General features: G+C 58.4%; 1 protein-coding gene across 4 annotated transcripts in view; it reads left to right on the top strand.

The window, feature by feature from the left end:
* Nucleotides 1-18,955, top strand: part of PLEKHG5 (pleckstrin homology and RhoGEF domain containing G5) — a 52,381-nt gene that overhangs the window by 5,371 nt on the left and 28,055 nt on the right. For 2 of the 4 annotated variants that reach the window (XM_044942931.2, XM_025285832.3), the window contains exon 2: nucleotides 16,820-16,896. In XM_044942931.2, the coding sequence (XP_044798866.2) occupies nucleotides 16,820-16,896 (77 nt within the window). Of the gene's footprint in view, nucleotides 1-10,868; nucleotides 10,911-15,760; nucleotides 15,895-16,819; nucleotides 16,897-18,955 lie in introns of those variants that run through there. The other 2 variants (XM_044942935.2, XM_044942934.2) reach the window with 2 other exon arrangements.

Genomic DNA, 18,955 nt, shown 5'->3' with positions numbered 1-18,955 from the left:
CCAAGAGGGAGACAAAGCCCATCCCAGGCAACCTGGGTCTCTGCAGGGATGTCCAAGGGGATGGCAACAATAGTTTCCAACCATTGGGATCAGCGTTCCAACAATGGGATAGATATTTTGAAATCCCAGCTGTCCTGGAAGTCTGGCCAGTCTTTTCTGTGGTTGGGAGCCTGGCTCAAACGCCTTTGTTCCTTGGACAGACTTGGCCCTCCAGAGGGCCCAGCCTTTCAGACTGTCTGGCCAGGTTTGAAAGCCTGCAGTGGCCAGCGGCTGGCAGCAAGAGTGGAATGTGGCCACACTGCCATAGCCACAGACAGCCCTGGGGATACAGGCAGGCCTCCATTTCCTCCTTTCCCCCCCGCCCACTCCCAGCTGGGAAAACCCTGGCGCACCAGCTGACAGGGCCTGGGTCTAGCTGGGGTCTCTACTCCTCCCACGAGGTGGCCAGGTCTGACCTCAGGCTGGGTGTTCAGGCCTGTGGGCTGCCCACTGCACAGGGATCCTCCTGGCCACCTTCACTGGATGAAGTTTTGAGGTATTCGGAAGTTGACCCTGTGAGCAATGGTTGGTTATGAACTCGTTCAGTCAGTGAGCGATCCCTGGCACCTGCTCTGTTCCAGGCTGGCCTCAGTCCTGTGTTCAGGGGAGGTGGCTCAAACAGAAAAGAATCCGCCTGCAGTGCAGGAGACCCATGTTCAATCCCTGGGCTGGGAAGATCCCTTGGAGAAGGGAATGGCAATCCACTCCAGTATTCTTGCCTTGAGAAGTCCATGGACAGAGGAGCCTGGTGGGCTACAGCCCATGGGGTCACAAAGACTCAGACATGACTAAGGGACTCACACACACACACACAGCTGCTTCAAGGGGCTCTCAGTGCAGAAGGATCCAGCCTGTACCTTTCTGTATGGTCATCTGCAGTAGAGGCTGGATCAAAGAGTTGCCTGGCTGAGGTCAGGGGATGGCTCCACCAGAGAGAAGTGGGTGGGGACAGGTCCAGCAGGGTGTGAGTGGCCATGCCAGGGAGGGTGACCTTGTCCCACAGATGGTAGGGAGTGAATTTTTAATCAAAGCAGGGACATTTTCAGATTTGCTTTGTATTCTTGCTGTGATTTTTGGTCATTGTTCACTGACTGTGGAGGATGCTTTTCTGGACTAAGTCATTTTAATCCCCATAGCTGTCCTGTGAGTACCTTCACTGGATAGATGAGGGAACTGAAGCCCAGAGAGGCTAAGTAAGTTGCCCAAGGTCACACAGCCAGCAGGAGCTGGGATCTCAGCCAGGTGCCAGGCTGCATTCTGGAGGCCTACTTGGAGAGGCAAGAATGAGACAGGGGGCCTAGACACAGTGATGATGGCCTGAGTGGGGGCCAGGGCATTCTAGAGGCAGAGCTGAGAATGGTGTGGGCAGCTGGTCCATGGCCAGCTAGCCTGAGGGTGTGCTTGTCCCCAGGCTGTGGTGGGCAGACGGGTGGATGAGGACAGTCAGGCCAGATGCTGGACAGTGGCTAGACCTCCCACTCCTTCCCTCTGGGGAGTTGCCTGGGTCTGAGGGGCCTGTTGTCTGGCTGTCACCCTCCCCCACACACTCAAGAGAGCCCAGGAAGGGACCCATTTTCTTGGAGGGCTGTGATCAGTGGGTCCCAGAGTCCCAAAGCACGGTGCATCTGGGGAGGGGAAGGACCCTGGAAAGGGCCCCCAGAGTCCCTGTGTCTCAGTCCAGGGTGCTGGCAGCGATGGGTGGGGACGGCATGAATTGACTGCACCCTGGTAGCGCGTGGAGCTTGACTATTCTGACCCTGAAGGCAGCGGTGGCACAGGGTGGAGGTGGTGGTGCGGAGACTCTGGCAGCAGCCCCTGCCCACTTCCCGACTGATCCGGGCAGGTCTCTAGGCCCCCTTGAGCCTCCCTTCCCGCTCTGTATGATGGGGAGTTAGTAACGCAAAGACAGCATCGCTAAGCGGCTTAAAGGAGATCCATCTCCAGGGCTCTGGGTCCAGGGCCTGGCGCACAGAGGGGTTTGGCTGGTGTCAGTGTCCCTGCTGTCTGCCCAGCTGCTGGCTGGAGAACAAGGACTGAGCCAAGGTCCTTGACCGAGTGGGAGCCTCTGCTTCTGGGGGTTCGTGTCAGAGTGCCTGGGAGAAAGATGCACAGGCTACCAGCCGGGGCCACAGGGCCCTCTTCCCTGCCTGGCCCAGGGCTTCCTGCTGGCAGGACTCTCCCCCAGCAGTGCTGACCATCCATGCGCTGAGTGCTGGGACAGCCCGTCTATGGGGTATGCTGCAGGGGGGCTGGCCTGGTGCCCATTCCCACGGTGCCCAGCCTGGGAACGGAGCGGAAGCCCTCCACAGGGTCCTTCCTGCCTCAGTCCCCTCTGCAAACCCCGTCCTGGGACCCAGCATGCCCTGACGGCTCACAAGTCTCTGTCCCAGCCCCTAGGGCCCCCAAGAGTTTGAGAAAGGGCTGTGTGGGCCCAGCAGGAGTAGGGACCCACACTGGGCCAGACTCCTCCTGGTATGGTGTGCGCAGCCTGCTCTGCTGGGGGTGGGACGCAGTAGTCTTACGCTGTGAAGAGGTGTCTGGGGAGACAGCCCTGGGCGGGGCCTGGCGGGGGCTGAAGGGTCAGGCTGGCCCTCAGCCAAGCGCCCCGGGGCTCGGCACCTTCCAAACTGAGGGACTCACAGGTGGTTGAGGCTTCAGGCCCATGTATCCAGGCTTCGGATTGGTTTACTGTTTGCCTGTGCCACCCATGCCAACCCCCTATTGTTCATCTCTCCAGCAGGTGCATGCCTGCTGCCTGGGGGGATGGTCTCCATGCACTCCCAGCCCCATGAGGAGCCACCCACCCGGCCGCTCTGGCCCTGGAGGGTCCTTGGCAGGGGCCTCTGGTAGGTGGGAGCAGACCCTTCTCTTCACCTGGAGCTGGAGGTCTGCTGTGTTACGTGGGGGGAGGGGACACACCTCTTCTCAGGCTGGGGAGCAGGGGAGCAGGGGTGCTGGGGGTGGCTAGTGCCAGCCCCGTGCTGTGTTATATAACGGGCCTCTGGCTGGCCGGCCAGACATAATTCCTAACAGGCTCTGCAGTCCGACCTGGGAGCACTTAAGCACAGCACAGTCCGTGAGGCCACTTCTCACGCAAGCCGCACAGCTGGCACTGGGCACCATCCGGCAATGTCGGCTCTGTTAGCGGCCAACCCCACCCCACCCCCTCAACTGCTGCTCCCAGACTGCGCTGGGGGTCCAGACAGGCCTCCCCACACACCGGAAGGTGGAAGAAAGATGTGGTCACTTGCTCCTGGGGGGCTCAAGGGATGGCAGAGGGTCAGGGAGGACCTTGCCTGGTGAGGGGAGGGGCAGGGCCTCATGGCAGGATGCAGGGACCACCCCCCAGGTCTTCATCCCCAGGGGGCGAGCTCTTGTTCTCTGCTTGGACCCACGTGAGCGGGATCTTTTAGAGACAATAGTGTGTGGGAGTGGCTTCTCACCTCACTCCTTTTCACAGATGTGGAAACTGAGGCTTAAGCAAGTGTCATGCCTGGGGCTTCCCAGCCAGTGAGGCAGAGGCAGGACCCCTGGACCTGTCCACTCCTCAGGGAGTTGCCCTCAGCTATCCTGGTGGGATGGGGTCAGCCAGGGCTGAAGAGGGAGGGGCATCTAGAGGACCCAGGGACCCCCTGCTCTGTGAATTCAGGAAGGGAAGGTGCCCCCCCAGGACCAAGGTCTCTGTCGACTGTGGCTGGCTGGGAGGTGGCGGGTGTGGGAGTTGGCGGCCAGCTTGAGCCACCTGCTCCTCTTCCTCTTTCAGCCCCTTACTCAGCGGGCCTCCCAGGCCCCCTGCTCAGGCCCTCACGTGGCACTTCCGCTCTCAGGGAAACAGCTGCGGTTTGCCAGGGCCTTGACCCCCCCTCCCCATGTCCAAGGCCGTTGCCAGGAACTGGGTGAAGCAGCCTCGGGTTTCCAACTCCTCATCCTCTCCCTTCACAGCCCTGGTCCCTGGCTGGTGGGAGCTCTTTGCAATAGGGAGAAATCTCTGGGGTCTCCCTGCGTGGGACCAAGGCTCCCCACTCCAAAGGGCAAGCCAAGTAGAGGGTATGAGCCATTGGTGTCCTGGGTCCCCCGGAATCACCCTGTCCAGAGATCATGAGCTTCCAGGAAGAGCTAGGCAGAGAGGAGGACCTGGGACTGTGGGATGGTGGGCTTCCAGCTCAGGGCCATCTTGCCTCCCTCTGGCCACAGGGTGCCCCTTCTATACCCTATGACTGCATCATTGAGGGCCTGGCACTGCGGCCTCGCGGTGAGAGCACAGCTCTAGAGTTCACCCCCATTTGTCCCCTGCCAGCTCTGGATGGCCCCTGGCCTCAACCATGACCTCTGACACAGACTAATAGTACAGGCCTCATGGGGCTGACATGAGGATTAAAGGAGATAATGTGTGAACTGTGCTCAGCATGGCATCAGGCCCATGGTAACTCTCATCACTCTGCCCATCTGGGGACAGAACAGAGTACAAGACAGACATGGGCTTCCCTGGGGGTCTAATGGTAAAGAATTTGCATGCCAATGCAGGAGACACAGGTTCGATCCCTGGTCCAGGCAGATCCCACAATTCGTGGAGCAAATAATCCCTTGCATAAGAACTATAGAGCTGGTGCTCTGGAGCCTGGGAGCTGCACTAACTGAGCCCACGAGCTGCAACTATGGAATCTCGTGCACCCTGCAGCCTGAACTCGGAAATAAGAGAAGCAACCACTGTGAGAAGCGTTTGCACTGCAACTGGAGAGTAGCCCCTGCTCGCCACAGCTACAGAAAAGCCTGAATAGCAACCAAGACCCAACACAGCCAATACACGCATATATATATTCACATATATGCATGTATATATACAGCCAATACACACACATACATATATAAACAAGCCAAAAAAGAATCCACCTTGCAATGTAGTGGACATGGGTTTGATCCCTGGTCCAGGAAGATTCCACATGCTTTGTGCGGGGTGACTAAGCCTGTGAACCACAGTTACTGAACCTGCACTCTAGAACCTAGGAGCCACAACTACTGAAGCCCGTGTGCCCTTAGAGCCTGTGCTCCATAACAAGAGAAGCCACCACAATGAGAAGCCCAAGTATCACAACAAGGAATAACCCCCGCTCGCCACAACTAGAGAATGAAGCAACAAAGACCCAGCGCAGCCAAAAAGAAAAGGAAAGGAAAAAAAAAAAAAAACAGACAGATATGCACACCTCAGCTCTCTCAGAGGTGGTAAAGAGCCCCTTTCCCACGTTTGTAAGCAGGGTTACTAGTTGGCTAGCTTCCTGGTTCCCCCAGACGCAGTAAAAGACCCAGGTGTGTCTGCTTGCCTTTGACACCTGCCTCATGGTGGTGGTGGGGGCTGGTGGGCCCCCCTGGGACACTGTAGGGGCCCATTTATCAGCCTGGGTAGGTCTTCCCAGAGCCCCTGGGAGCCTCCTGCTCTCCTGCACAAGGAGGATGGAGGCCAAGCCAGGGATGGGGGCCTCCAGCCTGGACAAGAGGAGTGTGGGTGATGCTTGTGGGAACTGGGGGAGGACATCAGGCAGCAGGACTGTACGAGCCAAGGCAGGGAGGTGGGAAGTAGGAGGCACATTTGAGGACAGAGAGAACCTCTGGGAGGAGGCTGTAGGTGCCCTAGGGAGTGGGAGGGGCGCAACCAGGCCTCATCTCTGCAGCCCCGGGGCCTGAGCACCAGCAGCCCCCAAGCTAGGCCTCCACAGGTGGGTGCATGTATGGGGGGCTCCTTGGATTCACCCCAAAGCTGAGGATCAGAAGACATTTCCCCCAGCCCCCTGGGTGTGATGTCCTTGGAGCTCACTGTTTGGAAAACACAGCCAAGTGTAGTAGCACCTCTGGGCCTAGACGCGGGGGGGTCTAGACTGGGTGACAGCTCAGGGACCACTCTGCACTCTGCAACCCTGGCCTCTGCCGGGTGGGCCCTGAGATCAGCCGCAGCTGCCAGGAAAGAATCATCTGACTCCCCCAAGCTCGGTCTGGCACCCCCATGCTGGCCACTTGCCTGTAAACACGAGCCAGGGTGCCCCCCACCTCGTGTGGGCCCAGGCTTCGTGGGAGCCAGTGATTACAGACCAAAGGGCCCGGCTGCATTTGTCTGGCCCTGGCCCTGGGCCGGAGGAGGAGGCGGGTGGGCAGGCAGGCAGGCAGGCATATGGTTTGAATTACTTGAGCTGCCTCTTGGCACCTTATCCCTCAGCTGGGGGTATGCAGGCTTCCTGGACGGCTACCCCACCACCCTCCCACCCGCCACAGCCCTGAGGTGACTCCCCACCACCCAGAAAGTAGAGCCTTTTGCTGTCAACTCCCCCTGCCTAGGCCTTGTGCCTCTCTGTTGCCAGGTATCTGGTTGGGCAGGGGGCAGACATCTCTGCCCCACTCAGGCTAGCTTCTTTGGCACCCTGGAAAGTTGGGGAGCCACGGTAGGGTCACACAGAGCGGGCTCAGCAACGTGGCGGAGGCTGGCTGAGCAGCTGAGCATGGCGCTCTTTCCCCATCCAGCCTGGATCCCCATGGTGCCACTCCTTTGCTCTCTGACCACTGAGCTTCTCCCCCAGGTGGCTGTCTGGGCCCCCAAGTTGGCTTTTATAAAAATATTGACTTGGCTGCACCAGGTCTTAGCTGCAGCATGTGAACTCTTAGTTGCCACCTGTGGGATATAGTTCCCTGACCAGGAATGAACCTGGGCTCCTGCATTGGGAGCGGGGAGTCTTAGCCACTGGGCCACCAGGGAAGTCCCCCTCGAGTTGACTTTGAAGCCAGATAGGCCTAGGTTCAAATTCAAGTTCCGCTCCTTGTTAGCTGAGTCCCAGTTTCCTCATCTGTGCTCTGCCCCGCCCAGCTCCTCCACCCCAGCCCTTCCATCCTCCCTGCCCCCCACCCCTTGTGCCCACTGGACAGAGGGCTGTGAAGCCCCGTGGTGATGCCTGAAGCACCCATTCAGCCTGCCCAGGCTCCATGCATGGCGCTACCATCAGTGTAGGTGACACGGTCTGAAGAGGCAGGCAGGGGCAGGTGGGCAGGCTGGAGAAGCTTGGCCAGCCCAGCGAGGGAAGGGCTCTTGGTGAGAGCCGGAAGGGCTGATTCTGGGCCTCGGCCTGGCCCACAGCTCGTGCCTTCTGACCCTTGAAGGCCTCCCCCAGTCTTTGCTCAGGGAAGCTGGGAAACGCCTTGTGCTTCCTGGGGAGGGGGCCCAGTCAGGCTGCTGAAAACAACTCTGGGCTCATTCCATAGCACCCCATGGGTGCTTCCACTCCTCATTAAGAAATCCTGTGGGGTCCAGCTGGGGCTGGGGGCTGGGGTCAGAGGTCAGGGGTGGGGGGCTGGAATTGCTCCTGGGGCAGCACATTTTTCTCTTCTGAAAACTTATCTTAGCAAAGAGATCACGGAACAATTGGACTCTTTTCCGGGCCTCTGCGGTCCACAGACGGCCAGCCCATCCCCTTGGTGGGGGCTCCGAGGGGGCCGGGAAGTTGAAATTTGTAAAATGTCTGTAGGAGGGGAAGAAAGGCGCTTTGTGTGGGGCTGGGGCCCTGGCCATTGGTCAGCTCTGAGGCCCCCGGCCACTCCCAGCATGCTCCCCTCCCCGGGGAGGGCCGCACTCGCTGGCCCTGAGGCCAGCCCTAGGGTCTCTGCAGGCGCTCTGCAGTCCCTACACCCACTGTGTCCAGGCCTTGGGGACCTGGGGCCCTGGGGTTACCCAGCCTCTGAGGGCACAGGCCTGGCAGGGAGGCCTGCCCAGACCTCAGGATGTTTCTCTACTGGAAGAAGCGGGGTGCTTACGAGCTGGAGGCCCTGCCTAGGGCCCTGGCCGAGCTGGAGCTGGGGGCTGTGGAGCGCTTCTCCTGGAGCTCCACCCTGGACATCATCGAGGACCTTGGGGGTAGGTGCAGGCCCACTTTTCCAGGAGGGTGCTCATGAGGCTTGGACACCTTGTCTACCTGGCCGCCTCCTTCTGGCCAGAGCCTACGGCACACTCACCATATATATGCTGCTGCCAGTCACTTACTGAGCAACAGTATGGGGACCAGGCCCCTCCTGAGAGCCATTGCTGATGGAGGAGAGGTGCCTGAGCTGGAGGATCCAGGGGGGCTTCAGGGCAGAGAGAGTAGGCCAGGGCGGGTAACGTGGGCCCCACAGCTAGGCTGGAAGCAGGGTGGCTGGGGCTAGGGGCAGCAGTGGCTGGTGCTGAGCTTCAGGCTAGACTTTGCCTCCACAATCCAGGCCGGGTGGTGGGACGAGTCTTTCTGGTACATTCATGTTCAAGACCCCAGGACATGTGCCATTTCTCCTATTTTCCTCATTGTGGGTGAGGAAACAGAAGCACAGAGAGATTAAGCCCCTCAAGAGGCAGCAAGTGGTACCTTCCTGGCAGTCCGGTGGTTAAGACTCCACACTTCCACTGCAGGGGCGTGGGTTCGATCCCTGGTCAGGGAACTAAGATTTCACATGAAAAAAAGATAAAGGCAGCATAGGTGGTGGGAGATGCTGAGCCCAACAGCCTGTTTGGTGCCAAATTGATGGGGAGAATGATACCTGTGGCATCGTGGGGTTGCTGAGGGGACTACCTGGGCTGACACATGGAGCCCTTCAAATGCTACCCACTGCAAAGCAAGGGCATGGGCCTGAACAGCTGTTCTCATGGTCATTTAATTGCAGCCTGGCAGAGCGTTCAGCCTCAGGCTGGCACCTCCGATTCTGTCGGGACAATTCAGTGCCCAGGACAAAGGGAGTCCAGGTCTGGCCTGCAGAAGCCAGCAGGGCATGGCGTCTCAGGCCTTGGCCCTTTTCTCTGTTGGCTTCGTCTCAGGCCCCAGGCTCTGCCCCCCCTCTCCAGGTTTCAGATCCAGAGGAGCGGGAATCTTTCCTAGGAGCAACTCCCCAGCCTGGCGTGGTCCTTCTCTGACCCATCCCTGCAGCCAGAGGGCTCAGAATGTGATGGGTGGGCCTGGGATCTGCCACAGACAGAGATCATGCAGGGTGTGGGTTCAGCAGGCAGGGTGGTGCTGCTCCCAGAGGGGAGACTGGATGCCTAGTGGGCGTAAATGACAGGTGTCCTGTCTGTGAGGAGCCCTGTTCTGCCAGTTGTCCTATTGGCCAAAGTGGATAGGGGGATGTGGCTGCTGGGAGGGGTGGGGTGGACAGAGTGCCCACCATAGGCACCTGTGCAGGAGGCTAGGAAGGAAGCAGGGGGAGGTGGGAGAACTGCAGGGGAAGGCTTGGGCCAGCTGGGCACCATTCCCTGTCTCTTCCAGCCCAGCTGGGCACCGTTCTGGAACCAGAGTGTGGGTTGAGGGCAGTGGCACAGGGTGCAGTCTGAGTCCTGTCCCCTTGTCCTGCTTCAACTGGCAGGTTCCTATCCACAGAGGCAGGCAAGGTGGCCAAGGTCTGGCTAGAGACCATGCAGCCAGTCCCAGACACCAGCCAGGGAGGCCCAGCAGGGGCCAGATCCCCTGCTTCTTACTGGGTCTCTGGGTCCAGTCACTGCGGAGTACCAACCAAGCTTTGCTGCTGTTGGGCCCTCACCCCTCCCCAGGGCTCTGGAGCAACTTCTGTGAACCTCCTCCCCTTTCCCCAGCCCCTCCAGCCAGGGCCATCTCCGGGTCCCACAACTAGCATTTAGAGGGGACATGTCCCATGCCAAGGCTTCCCTTGGCTCCCGGCATCTCCATGCCCCCTCTTTGAGGCAGGGACAATTCCTGCAGTCTCCTTTGCTCTGAAAGGGTAGTCAGCGCTCAGCAGCGTGCTGAGTGGTGGTGTCCAGATCCACAATACCACAACTCCCATCCTCTGCCTTGGAGCCGCAGGACCAGGCCCTGTTCACTGTCAACCCGCTGCCTTGTGGCCCAGCACATGGTGGGTGGGTCACAGCGTGTGAGCAGACCTCACGGGTGAGCTGAGGCAGGCGAGTGGGAGAGCCGGGCACACAGCTGTCTGTGTGGGCTCTGTCCTCTGCATCCAGCCAGTGCCTGGCCTGGGCCCATCAGGGGTGGGCGGTGGACCTCAGCTCTGGCTCAGCCCCGCGATGGGGGTGGGGGTGGGGAGCTTATGTGCGGAGCATGACTGTCCTGAACTGGAATCTCACACCAGTTTCTGCAGTCCTGCTCCTGAGTTCCTCCCTCGGCCACTCTCAGTTCCTCCAAGGACCTTGGGGAGGAAGTCTGTGGTGGTGGACAAATGTGCAGGTGCCCACAGCAGCCTCGGCCATAGGAAGTGGCTGGCCAGCCCCAGGCTGGTGTGCAGGAACTGTGTGGACACTTTCTGTGGCCCCAGAAAGGAATTCTGGTGTGTCCTCTCATGTCTTCTTACTGAGTCCAGGCATGCAGGTGGGCAGGGCAGAGAATGGGGGTCTCTATTTTCAGGAGGCGATGCCATTGTTTGTTCTGGGCTATAGTCAGGAACAGCATCAGAGGCCATGGTCCAGGTTCCTTCCTCCAGCTGTTCCCCACTTGACTGCCCTACCCCATGATGCTACATGGGGCTTTAGAAGGGGGACATTTCTTTCCCAGGCTGCTATGATGCTCTGACCAGTATCTTCGGTTGGGAGAGGCGGGTGGTTCCTGAGATCAGCACGCATTTGCTCAGGACACACCCCTCTGGCTCTTGGGCAGCTTTGGGTCAAATCTTGCCCTTCTGCAAGCTGCCCTGATGATGGGGTTCAGTTCTAGCCGAGCCTGCAGCAGCTGCCCAACCACAGACAGGCTCCCAGGAGGGTTGGGTTTGCGTGGGAGGGGGCATTCAAGGCCACAGCTGCTTCCTGGGAGGGGCAGCCTTTGCATGGCCAGGCTCGGGATTGGGAGCTGGTGGGTAAGAAAGCTCTGTCTCCTTGAGACAGAAGAGTTCATGGTGTCAAGGGAGACTTACAGGTAAGGGGCTCCCCTGGGGAATGACAAGGGTGGTTTCTTGTACACTTGTCTCAGCCCAGAGAAAGGGAAAGGGAAAGCCCAGGGAAAGGGAGCACTCATGTGACAATGAAGAGATCATTTCACATGTGCTAAGCACATATGTGTGCCAGGAACCATGGGGGCCCCATAGGGGTTGTGTGGCCTAATAGTTAGGAGTGCAAACTTGGAGTCTTATGGTTCTAGACTCAAGTCCCAGGCTCATCTCTCACAAGCTGCATGAGCTTGGGCAAGTTGCCCAACCCTCTGAGCTTCAGTTTCCTCACCATAAAATGGGCATGACCATCAAACCTCCCTCTCTCAACTGTTTAGAAGAGTGCTACCCCTAGAACTTTCCTTATTTACTTTTTTTTTTGGCCACACGTGCACTCGCTTCAGTGTGCTAGCTTCTCTAGTTGCAGAGCACTGGGCCAGTAGTTACGGTGCACGGGCTTAGCTGCCCCGTGGCATGTGAGATCTTCCTGGACCAGGGATTGAACCCATTTCCTGAATTGGCAGGCAGATTCTTAACCACCGAACCACCGGGGAAGTTGCTTTCATTTACATTTTTTTTTTCTAGTCATATTTAAAAAAAATAAAACAGGGAATTCCCTGGCGGTCCAGCGGTTAGGACTCCACGCTTTCACTGCAGAGGGCTGGGGTTCCCACAAGCAGTGCAGCCCAGCTAAAAACAAATAAAATAAAACATATAAATAAAAAGGCAAAACAAAAACAAGCAAGTGAAATGAATTCTAATAATACATTTTATTTAACCTAATAAATTCCAAAAACATTACCATTTCAACATATAATCAGTATAAAAAAATCATCGATGAGATTTTACATTCCTTTTTTTTGCACTAAGGCTTCAGTTTCTGCGGTGTATTTCACATGCACAGCACATCTGTGTGGACGAGCCCCTTTGTACATGCTTAGTAGCTGCAATGGCCAGTGGCTGATTTTTAGAGTTAGACCATGCTGCAGAGGGTTTGACTCTGAAATAAGACCGTGTGGGATAAGCACACAGTGCCCTGTGGGTGCCCGGAAGGTTAGAACTATTGCTATCGGCAGGTGTTTCTGGAGTGGTCCAGTGGGGAAGACAGGTCCAAAGTCAATTCAAAGGCCCATCCCAGGACAATGGGATTGAAGAGGGAGTGATTCATTTGGAATTTGGATGTTCTGAGATCCAGAGGCCTTTCGATGTTCTCTGTATTCGACTTGGGCCTTTGAGAGTGGGCAGGGTGTCAGTAGACAGCAGACCGTGATGAGAAGGATATGGCAGGGGCAGAGGAACATAACCAGGAAGGGCTGGGCCAGGGTCAGAAGCTCATTTCCGTCCCAGGAACCCCAGTGAGTAACAGAGGGAGGGGGTTGAGGTGAGGCGATAGGGAGTGGTGGGGACTGTGGAGGGTGGAAGGGTGTGTGCCCATCTCAGGCAGACACGACCGGGGCACTGGAGCCGTCAGGAATATGGGTCCGGAGCTGCCAGGCTCCTCTGGTTTGTCCATGGAAGCCAGAAATCTGGATTTTTATGTGAAATCTGACTTTTTAAAGTTGGCAACCAAGTCAAATTCTTTTGAAGCACTGTGCTCGGCCAAACAAAACATGTCTGCCGGCCGGCTTCTGCCCAGGCGCCTTGTCGGCCAGTTGTGGTGGAGACCGTGTTGGAGGAGAAGGGAGAACGGCATCGTGTGACTAAGATAGAGGGTGGGGGATGCTGGCGTGTGGGTTGGTCTGCCTGGCGGAGGGGCCCTGACTTTCCCGAGGAGGCTGGGGAGCCACAGAGCCCATGGAGGCCAGAAGGCAGCTGGGCTGTTTCAGACTGAGAAAGACAGATTCTGGCACCTTGGGATGGGTGGCAAGTTCTAAGTTCCAGGTCTGCCTGGAGATGGCTAAGGGCCCGCAGCCGGACACCTGCACAGGCTGACTCAAGTCAGAGTGGTATTCCCAGGTGGGGACCCTGAGGGGAGTGAGAGCAGGAGGTGGAGGCAGCCCCCGGGAGCTGCCCCACCGTCACAGAGCCACTTTCTCCCTGCCTCTCAGCTCCAGGGCTGTCTCCACTGACTATCTGCTCCTATGGGTCCCCTTGGTCTTACTCCCCATTGACTATGGGGCTCTCTGCCCACTCAGACTCTCCATGATCTCAGAGCTCCAGGCCCACTAGCAGTTGCCCATCTCAATTCAAATTCTCAAGAGAACAGATTGAATTGAACAGGGTGGACCAGGTGGCTTCTCTGTCCCAGTCAACTATGCCCAGGATATGTGCCACGTGGGACAACATCTCCCCCTTACTGGGCTCTCTTTCTGCAGGGTTGTAACTGAGGCAACGCGCTTGAGGGGGAGCCCATGGCAGTCCTGGAGGTGAGGGACAGCCTGTCCCAGTGCCCGATTCCTCCCCAGCTCCCAGGGCCCCCTATCTGGGCCCTGAAAGCTATCAGGGTCCTCAGCGGTTTTCCTGTGGTTGGAGTTTCTGGGGAGAGAAGCATGCATGGACCCTAGGAGGTTGTAGCTTTAGTGCAAAGTGCAGGGAAATTAGATTCCAGAGGGTTGGGACCAAGCAGTTCACGGAGGGGTGGGGGGATCTAGAAAGCAGATTGAGTACTTTGAGGGGGGCTTAAAACAGATGGGGGGTATTGTAGGCCAGAGAAGTCAGCCAGGTAGAACCCCAGTGTCTGGAAGGACCGGGACAAAGAACTCTAGAACCACAAGCACCACACGGCAGTTGAGAGCAATCTGGCCCTGTAGTGCCTGGAGCCGTCATGGCAGGACCCAGAGAGCTGGCAAGGCAGCTCCAGGTCCCTGTGGGGGAGGAAGTAGCCCAGAGCCTGCAGAGCTTAGGGCCAGAATCCAGAAGTCTTGGGACAAAGGATGTTAGAACCCAACCCCAGCCCTGAGCTGTGACAACCCAGGGACTCAGATACACAAGCAGATCTCATCTGGCTGAGTTCCCCAGACTGAGGAGGGTGCATGGGAAACTCCCCCAGAGCTGGCTGAGGTCTCCAGGTGTCTGGAAGCCCAGGTGACAAAGGGGATGCTGCTGGGTGGTAGAGAAGGGCCATGCTTTCCACCCCACCCTCAAGCCAGCTGCGTCCTGGCAGGCAGGGCTGGAGCAGGGCCATCAGGGTCCTCCTAGGGCTGTCTCCCACCTCAGCTACCTTTGCCCCTAAGCTAGAGTCAGGACAGGTGTCCTTGACCCTTCAGACAGCTGAGGAAGCAGAGATTCCGAGTGGGATATCAGAACTGTGTGATTCTGTGAACCGAGTGAGGCGGGGCTGGCCTGAGAGTTCTGAGAGTTAGCGGAGTCCCTTCTCAGAACCCCAGGCTCACACTCACCAAGAGCAGACTGGGGGATACTGTGCTGTCGCTTCCCTCTCACCCTGGAAGCTTCAGGACACTGATGGAGACCCTTGTGCAGCTGTTCTTGCACACAACCTCTTCCTCTCGACAGCCCCCTATGCTGCTTTCCAAAGGGCCTTGCTGCCCACTGGGCTCCACATGAGCTCCCTAAGGCTTGTCAGGGTCACCAATGAGTCCCCAGGGCCCAGCTCAGGGCTAGACACAAGGTAGGCCCTCCAAGGACTTACTGTGTGTTTGCTGAGTGAATCCAGAGAACCCAGGAGACCTGGGATCTGTCACTGTTTCCTCCACCAAGAGTCTGCAAGGGAAGGGACTGGGTCCTGGTCACCTGTGAGTCCCCAAGGGCCAGTCCATGAAAGGGGGCAGGTACCCTACTCTGGTTGGGGAAGGGACCAGGGTAGCCTTTGGGAGAGAGACCCGGGCCCCAGGGGAAACTTCCATACCTGAGGCTCATCTACCCAGGGCCCCCCAGCACCCACCTCCAGGTGTGATGGGATCTGGGCAGGCTTAGGAGCACACTGAGTCCCTTGGGAGAGTCTTTGCCACCTCCCCAGGGCTCCATTTCTGTAGTTAAAAGTGTTTTGTAACCATTAAGATGCTGTCCAAGTATCTCATGATGCTATTTACATAAACTACAAGATCAGGCAAAACTGATCAGGCAAAACTAATCAAAAGAGAGTTGAGGACCATCCCCTCAGAGGGGAGAAGCTGACAGCCCCCATGAGGGAGACCTCCACATCGGGGCTGGTGATGCTCTACTTCTTAACCTGGGTGCTAGTTATTTTGAACGAATACGTTTTTGTGAAAATTTTACTGAGCTGTGTACTCATGAGAGCTGCACGTTTCTATTCCTATTTATTTTACACTTTCATAAAGTTTTAAAAATGCTAAACAGCACCAAGATCATAGTAATAAAACAACATTAGTCTCCAGGTCCCCTCCACTTATGGAACCCTTACCCCCATCCCTGATAGCATCTCTAAATGAGAAGAGAGGCCTCTGCTGGGGGTGGGTGGCAAAGGAAACCGGGAGCTGTCCTGACCTGCGTGCCTATCTACAAGAAGGCATCATTTTCACTGACATGGTACCTTTCGGACGAGGAGAAATAGCAGAGCTGTCTAAAATGCCTTCATTCCCACTTGTCAGGAGATTGAGAAAATGTCTCCCGATCACATCAAAAACAGAGGTGTTTTCTTTTGAGGTGGCTGGGAGGCTTGAGCAAGTGGAGGGGGGGGGGGGGCGGGGCGGAGGGATGGCGTTTAGTCACACCCACGACTTTTCAGAGAGAGGGGGAGGGTGCGCCGCGTCCTCCCGGCTGATGCCCCGCGCCGCTGGGTGCAGGCTCTGCCCAGCGGGGCGCCGGGAGGAGGGGCGCGGGGGGCAGGGCGCAGAGTCCCACCCCATAGGCGGGGCCCCACTCCGCTCCTCCCACCGCCCACCTGCCCCGCCCCGCCTCTCACCGCCGAGGGTCCCTCGGGCGCAGCGCTCCGGCCTCTCCCCAGGCACCCGGCCTGCGCCCGACCCTCCGCCTCCATCGCGGTCGCCCCCCGCGCCGACCCGCAGCGCCCCCAGCCCCTCCCGCGTTCCCGGCCGCCCCACGCCTCCTCTATGGGTGAGTGCGGGGCCCCCGGCCCGGCCCGGCCCCGCCATGCAGGCCGACTGGCCTGGCCGCCTCCGCGCCGGCTCGGGGAGGGGCGTTGGCGAGGGGCATCGCGGGCCGGCCGGGGAGTTGGTGGGGGTAGGGGGGAGATCAAGGGCAGGGCAGGACCGGCTCCTTCCCCTCAGCAGGCGGGGGCTCAGCCCTCTCCCTCCTCTGGGGAAAGCCTGCTTGAGATGGGAGGTAGACGCCGGTCTCAGAATCAGGGCTGTGGGGGTCCAAACTCTGTCCCCATGTCGGGGCGCTCTTCTTCACCCCTTCCCCTGGCCCTGCAAGCTGGCCGGGGTGGGCAGCCTCTTTGCCCCCCTTCCCTGTCCCCTCTGCTGCTGCACCCCAGGAAGAGGGGCAGCTTGGAGGGGGCCAGGTTCTGGGTCAAAGATGGATAGCGGGTGAAGGGACCACCCTAGGTTCTTGCGAGGGAGACCATCCATAGAGGCTGCGATGTGCAGGGCAGGAGTAGGAAGGGATCTTGGACCCCTGGAGTCCCCCTCTCCCTCATTGTCTTACAGGAATCCCCCAGGAACCCTGGGGCCTCAAGGTCACTGAGCCACCCCCCCTTCCCCACCCCACCCCCCACCAGTGGGACAGAGAGAGGGAATAGTTCATTTCCAAAGATGTTTTCTCCCCCTGGAATCTGGATAATTTCCCTAGGGAGCTGCAACAAGAAAAGGGCTCTGCACACAGATTCCTGTGTAGATAAGTTGGCATTTAAAAGAGAAAGGGACACTGCCCTCCTTTGAAGGGTGCATTGAGGAGACCGCCCCACCCCGTCTTCTGGTCGGGAGGCTTCTGGGCCCCAGGGAGCCAGGGTGCTCCTGCCTGGGGCGCACTCTCCCTGGGCCCCGCCCAACTAGTAACCCTCCTCTCCTCTCCTTTGCAGAAGACCGGAGCCTGGAAGAAGAGAAGGGACTGCGTTGTCAGAACCCTGACTGCATGGACAAGGGCCGGGCTGCTAAGGTAGGGAGGCTGGCGGGCCTGGGGACTGCTGGGGCAGAGGGGGCAGGGTGCTAACCACCCCCTCTATCCAGGCCCGGAAATCCATGGGGCCCTGGCAAGGGTGCAGCTGGCCTGGCCACAGTGTGGCCTGAGTTCAGGGGTGGGCAGGGCTGCAGGATGGCTGGTTTAGGAGGCAGAGGGGCTGACCTTGGTTCAGAAAGAGCAGAGTTGGGGGGGACTTCTATGAGGGCAGCAAGAGCAGGGGTGCCTCAAAGCCCTTTCTTGCCCTATGGTCCTTAGAGCCCTGAGGTGACAGGCACTGCTGCTCAATGTCACTGATGAGGAAGCTGAGAATCAGCAAGCAGATACACCCCCCACCCTGCAACCAAGGTTCCGTTCCAGTGCCCCATGGGCACTCTTCCTGGGCCACCAGGCCACTCTTCAGGTCTGGGCATGGGTCAGGGACACTATGGGACCTTGTGACAGTGACTGCAGGCCTGGGGATGAGGAAGGGAAGAGGGGGCCCACTGGTCCTGGAGTGTCAGGACTTGGGAGCTAGGAGTGGACAAAACAAGAGGGATACAGATAAAAATGATGGGGGCCTTCTGCCTGGTCTGTGCTGGGCCCTGTGCCTCGTGTGCTGTTTGTGGTAGCTCTGCTGGGAAGGTGTGGGTCATTGCCCTGTTTTCCAGATGAAGATACCAAGATTCAGAGAGGTCCTGTGAGCTGGCCGAGGCCCCACAGCTCAGGAGAGACTGAGCCAGGGCTGGAACCCAGGTTGGGCCCCTCCCCGCATGCATTTGAGGGACAGCAGTGGTAACTGCCGCAACTTACCGTGTCACCCCGAGCCCTGAGGACTCTCTATCTCCTCCCTCTGGCCTTCTGACACCTGTCCCGTCATCATTCTCATTCACAGTGGAGAGGTAGCGGCTCACCTGAGAACGCATCTCTAGGATGAGGGAGAGCTGAGATTTGAACCCAGAACCCTGATCTGTGTGGTGCCAGAGCCCTGTTCCTAGCCACTGTGCAGCTCAGCTCTGCAGCTGCAGGAGATTAAAGATGCCGCCCTGTTACACCCTTCCACCCGGACACAGCCACTTACATTCTGTACAGGAAGACCATGGCTGGAAGGAACGTGGAGGGCTGTTCTGGGGGTGGGGAGAGGTGGGGGAGGCTTCCAGTTGCCGTGGTCACCAGCAAGGGGGCGGCTGTGATGTCAGATGCAATCTGCTGGCACGGATGGTGCCTGGCATCAGGGCTCTGGTGTTGGCTGGCTGCCTCTCCCCCATATGGGGGCTCCTGGCAACAAATTGGCCCCAGTTACCCTCAGTTACATCCTGCCAGGGGCCTGTGAAGCCTTGGGGCCTCTGCCTGACCCAGAGGGTGGCAAAGGGGGCAGGCCACACTGACCCAGCCTCTTCTGTGGACAGCCGCTCCTCAGGCAGGCCCACAAGCTGCCACAGGAAGGGGCAAGGGTGAGGCCTGTGAGATGAGAGCTGGTGTCAGAGTGCCTGAGGGCTTTCTTCAGCCTCCAGGTCTCAACTCCAGCCCAGCCGTGGGCTGCCTGCAACTCAACATGGCTGACGTTGGCATCAGCAGCAGACCGTCACCCAGCCTGCAGGGGGAGAGCCCTAGTTCTGTCGCTGGTGGCACCCGCTTTGGGACAGGTGATACAGACTTGGGCCACAAGGATGCCTGAGCGATCAGAGGCAGAAGGTCTAGTCAGAGAAGACATCTTGGAGGAGGGGACCTCTGATGGGAGTGAAAACGTGGACATGCATGCATGCTAAGTTGCTTCACTCGTGTCTGACTCTTTGTGACCCCATGGACTGTAGCCCGCCAGGCTCCTGGTCCCCAGGAGTCCATGGGGATTCTCCCGGCAAGAATACTGGAGTGGGTTGCCATTTCCTCCCTCAGAGAATCTTCCTGACCCAGGGATCAAACCCATGTCTGTTATGTCTCCAGCACTGACAGGCGAGTTCTTTATCACTAAGTCCGAAAACGTGGACAGGCAGAGCAGAAGCCAAGGGCAGTCCAGGAAGGGGGAACTGCCACAGGCAGAAGTGCAGAGGCAGAAAAC

This window comes from Bubalus bubalis, chromosome 5 (genome assembly GCF_019923935.1).
Source record: "Bubalus bubalis isolate 160015118507 breed Murrah chromosome 5, NDDB_SH_1, whole genome shotgun sequence".
In the NCBI taxonomy this organism is placed as follows: domain Eukaryota; kingdom Metazoa; phylum Chordata; class Mammalia; order Artiodactyla; family Bovidae; genus Bubalus; species Bubalus bubalis.
Note: the sequence above shows the minus strand (reverse complement) of the source record. Positions and strands in the feature narration are given on the sequence as shown.